Here is an 11,230-nt window from a genome sequence, read left to right on the forward strand (position 1 = left end):
AGAAAGTTTGATTAAAAACATTGTCACTCAGACCTTTTCAAAGAATTCAAAAGAAAATTTTCAGTGGAAAGTCAAAAGTGTCGAAAAAGATTTTGCAACTGAAAGTAATACCGTGATTCCTATAAAAACAGTTGGTCCAAGAAAAGTTGTTCCGAAACAACCTGTTGTTGAATTTGATTTATGGATTAACAAAAAGTCCTTAGCATTTTGCTTCTTTCCCAAAGGATCTCACAACAAGCATTCTGAGACACTTGTTGCTCAAAAGTCATTGCCGAAGTCCAAAGCCCGTACCCAAGTCCCGAAACCTAACTCACAGCCTAAAAACTCCAAACTTCACTAATCTTTGCAGGCACTATGTGCTTTAGAACAAGATACAATATGGTATATCGATAGTGCTTGTTTCATGCACATGACGGGGCAGAAAGACTTTCTGCGTGATCTTAAACTTTCACCAAATGTTGGTTATGTGACGTATGGCAACAACTCCAACTCTCAAATCGGAGGTTATGACATCCTCACCAATGGAAACTTCTCTGTATCAAACGTGACATATGTAGCTGACCTGAAGCACAATCTCATTAGTGTGGCTCAACTTACCGATGCAAATCGTCGAGTTGAATTCTGCAAAAAACACAGCTATGTCATGTCCGAAGACTGGTAAGAATGTTTGATCAAGTCAAATCGCAACAAGAATATGTACCCTCTTGACATCAACACTATCGTTGGCAAGCCCCAACTATGTCTTCTCTCAAAAGCAGTTCTTGATGTCAGTTGGTTGTGGCATCGAAGGATTGCTCATCTGAATTTTCGATATATGAACGATCTTATTTCCGGCGAAATGGTCATAGGTTTGCCTCTCCTCAAGTTTGTAAACGACCATCTATGTGCTGCCTGTGAATCTGGGAAGCAATTGAAGAAGGGTCATCCTACCATCATTGAAATATCTATCTCGGAACCGTTAGAACTGCTTCATATCGATCTTTGTGGACCCTCAACTGTAGAGAGTCTACATCATAAGAAAGACATTCTTGTGATTGTGGATGATTTTACAAGGTTCACCTGGGTTTTCTTCCTCAGGCTCAAGTCAGAAACAAACTCGAAACTCATCACCTTCATTAAGGGTATTGAAGTTCTAGTGAAATTGCCTGTTCGTCGAATCCGAAGTGATAATGGTTCGGAGTTTACCAATTCCACCATTGAAAAATTCCTGTCTGAGAAAGGAATTGACCACAACTTCTCAGCTCCCTACACCCTCAACAAAACGGTGTAGTCAAAAGACGGAACAAAACCTTAGTTGAAGCTGCTCGATCGATGCTCAATTTTGCAAATCTTCCATTGTATCTCTAGGATGAAGCCGTGTCCACCGCATGCTTTACTCAGAATCGTAGCATCATCAATCGACGTCTCAATATGACACTGTACGAAGCCATGAACGGTCGTAAGCTGAGTATCTCCTTTCTGCATGTTTTTGGCTGTCGATGCTTTATCAAGAACAACCGTGATCATCTCATGAAATTCCACCACAAAGCAGATGAAGCAATCTTTCTCGGATACTCAGAAAAATCAAAAGCTTACCGAGTTCTGAACTGAAGAATTCGTGTTCTTGAAGAAAGCTTTGATGTCACCTTTGATGACAACTACGTTCGGAATTCTGGCCCAACCTGTAACATCCGGATTTTCGGATACATTAAATGTGTGTTTAACCTTGAGAATTATAGAGTGACTCGACGAGTCGTGAGTCCGACTCGCCGAGTCGGGCCGAGTTGCCAGCGTGGATTTAATGAGTGGACTCGACGAGTCAGAGAGCTGACTCGCCGAGTAGGTGTTGGGCAGAGAAACCCTAATTTTCGGGGGTTGGGGCCTATTTAAAGGCACTTATAGCCTCATTTGCGGCTACACTTCCCTGAGAACAAACCCTAGACGACCTTTGACTTTGAGAGAGAGTGCTTGGCTAATTGTGAGTGTTTGGTGCATCTTGTGAAGAGGAGAGAATAATTCCAAGCCAAGGGTCAAGAAGGTGCTGCTAGATCTGAGATTGTTCCTCTTCAGAGCTTTTGGGAAAGGTATAAAGCTTGCACCTTTCTCATTATTTTGTATAGATCTCATGATTTTATGAATCTAGGGTTTTTCCACCCATATATGAGGACCGTGAGTATTTTATGTTCATTGAGAGGGTTGAACTACAGATCTGGACCATGTGAGGTCCCTAGAGTCCAAAAGTCCCTGCTTTATCCAACTAAAATAGTGATCTTGAGTGAAAAACCCTTTTTGAGGTGTGTTTTGGCATTTTAAGCTCAAAATGCCATGCACGAACGTTAAGCCTGTGACTTTACGTCATTGATGAGCCTTAGGAGTGCAGATCTAGAATTTGGGAAGGTTCTCTGCCTTGAAAATGACTGAATCAGATATGAGTCTGAATGGACTCGCCGAATCAACTCGGCGAGTTGGGGGTCAACTCGACTAGTTGAGCTGGACTTTCTTGAGACTTCTGAGGAAACGAGGGGACTCGACGAGTCGCAAGAGTGCACTCGATGAGTCGGGTCAAACATGGACTGTTGACTCGAGTTTGACTTCTGTTGACTTTAGGGTTTGGTCAACATGAGTAATGGAGACCATAGAGGGGTAAAATGGTCTTTTACCCAATTCGATAGTTAGAGAGAGAAGAATAACATTTGGTTACTTAGAATCGAGGATCGAGTTATAATTAGAGATATTTACCCTATGTGTTAGGCGATGGCTAGTTCGAGATTCGAGTTCGAGGATAATTGCTTGCTGCTTGCAAGGTGAGTCTTCTCACTATACTTACCAAGAGTGTTATTTTTACGTGATTGAGCTGTTTTATGTGTTTATCTGTGTATTGTGATATCCTGCATTATTTCTTTGTGATTTATGTTGTGTGTTACTCAGAGTTTACAGAGTTAGGATCGGAGGGTCCACCAGAGTTGTGGGACTGGAGGGTCCCACTGAGACACATCGACCGGAGGGTCATACAGAGTTATAGCCTCGAGTGGCTAAAGAGTTGTATGTGGTATTTTGGGGAACTTACTAAGCTTCGTGCTTACCGTGTTATGTGTTATGTGTTTCAGGTTTTTCTCAGGATCGCGGGAAGGCACCGGCTTTATTGTACACACCAGTGAAAGAGTTATGTTTTGAAGATCCTGGATTTTAATCAAACAATTATGGAGTTGCGATTTGTAAATTAAATAAATGAGATTTTTGTGAAATGTGTTATGAGAATTATGCGATTTTAAATGAAAATTTTATTTGAAAATTTGCGGTGTTACACAACCCATGTCAGAACTCACATCATGGAGTCCGATGCTCCATCGCCAAGATGTCCGAATCCTCAAATAATTCATGAAGTCGATTTTGAAACCATGTTCGAACCCCTAGAAACTGCTCTTGATTCGGAATCTCGAACAAGACAACCATGTGTTATTGCTCATACTTCCCAAACTGTTTCTGGTCTGACCCCTACTTTTCATCCATTTGATTCCGAACCGTTTCAACCTTCTCAGGTTGAGGGGGAGAATGGTCTACCTTATCTTGAATCAAATGTGGATGGCTTTCAAGATGCAGCTGGTCGATTTGCTGAATTCAATCATATTTCGAACAACGACAACGACAACGTCAACTTCTTTGACTTTCCGAACGAAAATGATGCTGATATCTCCGGTTCAAAAGTTCAGGGGGAGCATCATCCTCCAATTCAAGTTGTTCAGGGGGAGCAACAAAACCCCATTATACATGTCGGATCATCTGCTGCAGAAGAGCTTCCGAGACTACACATCTGGACAAACGATCATCCTCCAAACCAAGTCATTGGGAATCTAAACGCTGGTATTCAAACTCGCTCTGCCACTAACATCCAAAACGAATGTCATTTCTTGGCATTTATCTCAATGGTTGAACCCAAATCCATCAAGGAAGCATTAGAACATGATGACTAGATTACAGCCTTGCAGGAAGAGTTGGTAGAATTTGATCGAAATGAAGTATGAACTCTCGTTCCTCCCCCTCAGGATCATCCTATTGTTGGTACGAGATGGCTGTTCCGAAACAAACTTGACGACGCTGGAGTTATCATTCGATTCTGGTCTCTGTTACTTTCGCAACTTGGCAGTGTTGGCCCAAATTTCGAATTTGTCACAAATCAAAGGGATAATGATGCTGAATTATCGTTTAGTCCCCTGACTTTTAGCAAGTGATAGTTTCTACCCAATATTCGGAATTATTTGCAAATTTAAGGGCCGATGAACAAATTTGGATTTTTAATGCACATATTTTTTTCGTGAACAAAAAATTATGGATTCCAACAAGTCTTGGCGGTTCGGAAAGTCGTTTTTCGCGATAACGTCAAATTTTTTCGACTTTTTTAGATTTTAAACTTCAATGTTTATTTCATTTTGTCGCGGAGAGCATAGTATTTGTTTATCCATTCAAGATCATTCTCATGACCATTTGAAGGTTTTATAATCACGTTTTTTATTATAAATAGGGGAGAATTAGATATGGTCATTCGAAACTGGATTGTAACTTTTCAAATGTGAAGATATTTGATGAAACTTGTGGTACTAATATGAAGGTAGCTTTTACAGAAGAAGTTCTTCATCGAGCTCATCTAAAGCTTTTACGGAGAAGTAGCTTTTACAGAAGTGGTTCTTTATCGAGCTCGTCTAAAGCCTTGATATATCTCCGAATTCTAGTATTTTCTCGATCAAGTGGTGTTACGAATCTTAAATTTGGGTTGTTACATGATATTTTTTAGTGGCTTATATCATTAGCTTATTTGAAGATCACGGTGACTTGGAAGAGGAGTTCTTTAAAGACAAGAAGTGATTTTGTTTCTTAATTCTGAAATGGGTTTTTATGGCGGTTTTGGCTTTCTTGAAGATCTTTGGGATTACATTAGAAAATAAAGTTTAAAAACATTACTTCAGTGCTTGGTTATATATATATATATATATATATATATATATATATATATATATATATATATATATATATATCCTAGAACCCTTTTTTGAAGACTATTGAAGAATCAAGATTTGTTGATCGCTTTTGATATTCCTCATTTAGAGATCTTTTCTTATTTGCTAGATGCTTGTTTTGGAAGCTGAAGCTTTGTCATCCATTCCATACTTTGAGGGGGGAGAATGTAGGGTTCAAAGTACTCCATGGATTATGGCAATGGGCCCCCTTGATGAAGTGTAGGTTAAAAGCCCAAGACTTGTCTTATTCCCTATATATTGTCATGTATTATTCATAATTAGGGTTAAGAGTGAGGCAAAATGTAGCCTTCAAACATAATGAGGTTTCTTAGGTAGAGATAGATTCTTTAGTCTATCTGAAAGTGTAATTTATTCCTCATGTTCTTGAATAAATCGATTGATCATTCGGCATATCTTCATAATTGTGTTTTTTCATATTTTCCGCATTTTGTTCATCAAATCGTTCTTAGGGTTTTGACCCAATAGATGGAAGTTGGGGTGAAGATTCACGAGTGCAGAGCAAGGGTTATGGATTTTAGTCACCAACATAAGAACTTAAGGAAATGGTGTGGTATCATGGGAGGTGATTGGAGTTATCAGACTTGCTAAGATCTCAGGGAATATTCTTCTGAATTTCAGGAGTTTTGCGATCATCGAGATTGGCTAGTAATGGAACGCTAGCATTGGTAAGCACAGGTTATAGTCGGTTCATGTTTTAGGAAGAAGGGATGGTTTGGGAATCCATCCAAATTCTGTGAGGTGGGAGAGTTTCAACTAATTCAAGTGGGGGAGAATCGATCATAAATTTCGGGAGTTGAATCGGGGGTGGAACCAGGGTAAGTTGTTCATCCCAGCCAGGAGGAGAGACGACCCAGGTGGGCGTATGGATTGAAGTTGTGTAGGTTGGGAGTTCAGGAAACTTCCAATGGATGGTCGGCGTCTTCTTTGTTATGCATAAAGGACTTGTGGATGAGTCCAAGTTGAGGGCTTTGGGGTTCGAAGCATGACCTGAACATCTGATTGGATGTAGTTGGATGGGGGTTCGCTGAGGGTGAGTGGGGCGGTGATGTTTTGGGTGTGATAAGACCGTGGGTAGTAACTATGGTTGGTTAGAAGTGTTGTAAGACTGTGATGGGATCATAGCATTCACTAGATTGAGGTTGACGATTGTCTGAGGTAGTCATGATTGTAAAGGGGGAGCAGTTCGTGCTTTGGGCACGACGGACAGGATTTTTGAGGAGCATGTCTTTGTTTTAGGTTGAGGACCGTTAGGATCCGAGGCGGAGTTGGGCTCATGTAGCTCTAGGCGGGTGGGGCCCGTAGGCGAATCCGCTCTGTGGTATAGTTTGGGTGGGACCCGTGGACGAGGTCTGTGTGTATATAGAAATGCAGGTGTGACCTGGTAGACACCGTTGGGTCAAAGTTTTGGATCTTGGGTTACAGGATTGAGTGTGTGGTTAGTGAGTGGCAAAGGGATGTTTAGGCTAGGTAGCCTTGTCATTTGGACTCTTGGGAATGGGGTAGATGGATCAGGAGCGAGATTGGTAGTCTCAGCGATGGATTGGGAATCTTTATATCCCGGTCTTGTCACCTAGTCCCGAATCGTTTCCTAATTCGGGGCTATGGTCCGAAGATCGGTTATCATAATGTTTAGGGCATTTGAGAAAGGTAGATTTAGACCTATTTAGGTGTAGCTAAGGTAGGATAGATGATCCAGGAAGTTCAGTTTGTAATTTGGAGCCCAAGGGTATTTTGGTAAAGTGTCAGTTCGGGCTTTTATGAATTTTGGATTTTTTTTCGGAACGTTTTAAGGCAAGAATGAGTTGATAGAAGCGTAGATTTTCTCCTTACCGTTCCGTGGATATAAAGAACGTCAAAATCGGAGTTAGAACGTAGAAGTTATGCCCGTTTGAAGTTTGGTCAGTTTTGGGTTATGCTGCGTACGTTGGGCGTACAGAGGCACCCTGAGTACGCTTTGTGTACGCAATTAGTGCCCAAACCCTATTTTCTTGGTTTTAGCCCTATTTAAGCTCCTTAACTCCCCCCAAACCACTCTGTTCTTAGCCTCCATCCCTCCAACACCCCTTCCATGAAACCCTAACCCTAGTTGAGCCTTGTGTGCTAAAAGAAGGTGTTTTTGAGTGCTTTGCACTATGCATGGTGCACCTTGGAGAAGAAGGAACTTCTTGGAGAAGTGTCGGTTGCTTTGGATCTTGTAGATCTGGACTTTGTTCCCAGTGATCTATCTTATAGAGGTATAAAGTTTGAATCTTGATGATGTATTTGTTAGATCTAACTAGTTTTGGATGTTATGAGCTTTTGGTTATCTTATTGCATAAAGTTTAGATCTTGAAATTTTGTGACATTGTTATGGATAAAGTTGGAAACATTACCCATCTAAACATCATTTTGATTCAGATATGAAAGTTGGAGACTTGTACTTAATGGATTAAGTTGAAAAAGATGAACTTTTGGGTCCCTTTGAGACTCAAAGGTCGGATCTTGTTTGTTGGGGCCGTTCTAATGGATAAAGTTGGAAACTTTATCCATTATAAAGCTATTATAAACTATAAAAATGTGATCTTGGCCCTTCTATCCCTTCCATGCAAGAGTTGTGATGTCTTATTGGGTTAAGAACTTAGGAAATTGGAAATTAAGCACTTTATAGCCATGCAAAGTCATAAAGTTGGAAAATTTATGACTTAGGACATCATTTTGGGCTTGGATATGAGTTTTGGATGTAAGAACTTAATGGAATAAGCTCTTAATGGAGTTTTGGGACTGGGCTAACTACGTTGGGCGTACCTGGTGGTACGCTGAGCGTACGTGGTCAGCGCCCCACTATTGATCAACATCAGAGAACGTTGGGCATACTCTCTTGGTACGCATGGCATACTTCGCTGGGAAGAAATATTGACTTTTGGACCTTGACCGTTGACTTTGACTTTGACCAGGGTTGACCAAGTTTGACCCAAGGGTATTTTGGGTTATCGGGTTAATTAATGATTAAGATTGTATTTATTGTTAGTTGGCGCGAGGTTATCCGGTTCGGCGGTCCGAGGAGTTATTTGATTATCAGCAGATTGAGGTGAGCCTTCCTTATTGTACTTACGGGTTGATGGCACCAAGGTTGGCCCATTGGATTAGATATCTTGATATGTGATAGTATGATATTATACCTAGTGATCTGTAGATCTGTCTGTTTTCCTGTTAACTGATTATATGTTTATTTGTTATGTATATGTCGACATATTGTGTTGGGTTGAGGTTGTACTGCTTCGTGCTGTAGACAACAAACCTTGCAGCATTCCAATTATGAGCTGAGGGTCGGGTGGGGCATGCCAGAATCATACTGAGGGCTCAGGTGCATTCCAAATACGAGCTAAGGACCGAATGGTATGCCAGAATCGTACTGATGGCTTGAGAGTATTTCAGTCCGATGAGTGATTAGGTCAGAGCGCAATCCATACATAAGCTGTGGGCCCCAGTGGCAAACCAAATTTATGATGTGGGCTCAGGGAGCAAGCAAGACATAAGCTATGGGCCCCGGGGGCAAGCCAAACTTATGTTGTGGGCTCAGGAGCAAGACAAATACGAGTTGTGGGCCCGATATGCAAACCAGACTCATATTGTGGGCACAGGGGTAATCCAGTCTTTTAGTTGTGGACCCAGTACATGCCGTTATTTGAATATGTTATTTGTTCGTGTGTTGGTACTTTGGGGGAACTCACTAAGCTTCGTGCTTACAGTTTTGTTTATGGTTTCAGATTCTTCAGAGGACCGTGGCAAGGCGAAGGCGTGACCATACACATCCTTGGTTTCACTACTAATTAGATCTTGGGTGACTCTGATTTTAAATCATGTTTTGGAAACAATGGTTGTGTAAACACTTTTATTAGTAAATGGGTTGTTTTGAAAAGTTTAGATTGGTTGTGATTTTTAAGGATGTTATAAGTTGGTATCAAAGCCTTGGTTTGAGTAAATTGAAGGAACACTCGTGTGAATCCAGTCTCAAACTAAAAAAAGATTTTTAAAGTAAGGGTTTTAAAAATAAATTTCAAAGTTGCTTTCAAATAACCAAAAGAGGATGTGATGTGTACGATCAGTCGGAGCCAATAAGTTGACCCCAAGTTACCACACTGTTACTTGATATTGTTATATGTTAGAACAACATGCTAGTGATAGGCTAGGGATCTTCAAGAATTTCATAATAGAGTTGCCTGATTATATGATGCCTGATTGCCTAGGGTCTTCCTTATATGAAATTGACATAATTAATGTGGCTGCTTAGTGTATGCATCATAGTTGTACATATGTAAGATTCTATTGCCTGAGAATGTTTGGTTTAGCCTTATTTCCTGTTCTTGTTTGATGAAGGGCTTAGGGTAGGATCAAGTATTCGACTGTCTATAGGATCCAGTGTTATGTATGATTAGCATACACGAGTGTTGCAGGGCTGGTGAAAGTTTCATGAGTGGGTGCAGTATATGGTGGGTCATCGTGAGGATTATTAGGCACTCTTAAGTGAGTGAGGTCAGGATGATCAGGTATCCGAGTTACTGGGAGATAGAGATCGAGAATTTCGTATGAGGATCTGTCTAATTTTATTGTGTTTTAGTGCCAGTCGAGTCCACTGCTCGGATGATGCTTGCCTTGTGCTTTGTGGGACTCACATTGATGGGAACTAACTATCAAACGAATATGTTAAGTTACATGCTATGGAGGTAAATAATCCTAGAGTGAAGGATTTGGCCCTATAGAGTAGCTCTAGTTTGAGTCTAACCGTTGTAGGGTTGGGTCCTTTAGTCGAAATATTATTTTTGTTACATGTAATTGTATTCATGAAGTGTTTATCTGGCATTGATTGGATCCCCTCAGCAGCTGATGGCAGGGGAGGTGGGCAATCCTAGGAGAACCTAGGGAGTATTTTAGTGTGGTTGTTTTGCTATTGAGCAGGTTTCGGGAATATTTTATGAATATGTCTTAGAGGACCCGAGATGATTCTTAAGGAAAGTATGGATAGGTGTGGAAGGTAGTATTGAGCCTGTACTACATGAAGCACATGATCCATACTCGAATCGAGGAAATTTTTGGGGGTTCTAAGGGCTAGTTCGGGTAGATAGCATGGTTTGATACCATGATTCGTGGTAGTGGTTCCGTATCTGTCGACCTTTTGGTTATGGATGCTCAGGCATAATGATGTGTTTGCTAATTGTTTTGATCCCCATTGGTGATTGCGGTTTGGGTTGATTGGTTCGGACCTCGATGAGTTTGTGAATTTGAGGCCTCGAGGGTTTTGCTCAAGGCCATGCTTTGAGTCGTAGGACTCAAGAAGGAAACGACTGTTACGATCGGCTTAGGGATTGCAGATGGAAGTTGAGTGGTGGATTGGATTGTCGCTATATGCGGCAATGGATTATGCCCTTTCAGTTTTCCGAGTTCGGAGAAGGAGGGAGCAGGCTAGTGACTGTCAGAGCTGGGATGTAAACCCAGCATGGGGTCTGTTGGCCGTGGTGTTTGGCGGTAGTATGTCAGCGTGGAAGTACGCAGGTGGATGGATGCCTTGTGATGTGATCAATGGTTCGTGTTCTTTGGTTATAGGCAGTTCAGGTACAGGATTCACAGTTGGGATTGTAGGCAAGGAGGGTATGTTTTGGACCGTAAGTCAGTATTTGCTCATGCATTTGCATGATTGGAAAATTTCAGAGGTATTCGGCTAAAATTCAGGATTCTCTGAGGATTTGTTTGATCCTTAGCTGGAAGATCATCTTGCGTGTGTTATACACTCCAAGAGTTAGGAGTGGTTGTACCTGGTTAAGTCGGTTTGAGATATGGTTTGTTCGCCACACCAATGGGTGGTAGTTCAAACCCTAAGTGGGGGAGAACTAGGTATTTCACATGGAGGGTCGTTGATCTGTTTGAGTTGTTGTGTTGGAAGAATGGTTCATATGGGTATTGTGCAAGTGGTGTATTGGGTTATTGGGTTAGTTGTCAATGCAGTCTCAATCATTGGTCTTTTCATTCATCATTCAACAGAGGTTCTCTGAAAGTTCAAGTTGTGATAGTTGAAGTTCATTGGACGGGTCAACCTATCATCAAGTTCCATATATTCTATGTTCCTTTGGTCTTTGGGTATGTTTACCCATGATGGTGGAGTAAATTTTGGTTCATAGCAGGCTCAGGTTTTGGTAGCATTCGGGATTACCTTGGATTTCTTCTCGAGCTAGTTTTGTATTGGT

The 11,230-nt window shown here is 41.2% G+C and overlaps 1 protein-coding gene across 1 annotated transcript; it reads left to right on the plus strand.

The window, feature by feature from the left end:
- The first annotated feature begins 409 nt into the window (after nt 1-409).
- Nucleotides 410-1,590, plus strand: LOC145169458 (uncharacterized). The gene is made up of 4 exons (XM_079088009.1): nt 410-657; nt 772-957; nt 1,078-1,147; nt 1,348-1,590. The coding sequence occupies exons 1-4, from the start codon at nt 410-412 to the stop codon at nt 1,588-1,590; spliced, it is 747 nt and encodes a 248-aa protein (XP_078944135.1).
- The last annotated feature ends 9,640 nt before the right edge of the window (nt 1,591-11,230 follow it).

The sequence above is a fragment of the Lactuca virosa genome, chromosome 1, assembly GCF_052849685.1.
Source record: "Lactuca virosa cultivar CGN04683 chromosome 1, Lactuca_virosa_CGN04683_v6, whole genome shotgun sequence".
Lineage (NCBI taxonomy): Eukaryota > Viridiplantae > Streptophyta > Magnoliopsida > Asterales > Asteraceae > Lactuca > Lactuca virosa.

Excerpts from the sequence above, each read along its gene's own strand:
- LOC145169458 (XM_079088009.1), top strand. The coding sequence starts at position 410 with ATGACGGGGCAGAAAGACTTTCTGCGTGATCTTAAACTTTCACCAAAT. Across the intron at positions 658-771 it reads TATGTCATGTCCGAAGACTG|TTGGTTGTGGCATCGAAGGA; the intron begins GTAAGAATGTTT and ends TCTTGATGTCAG. Across the intron at positions 1,148-1,347 it reads AAGTTCTAGTGAAATTGCCT|GATGAAGCCGTGTCCACCGC; the intron begins GTTCGTCGAATC and ends TTGTATCTCTAG.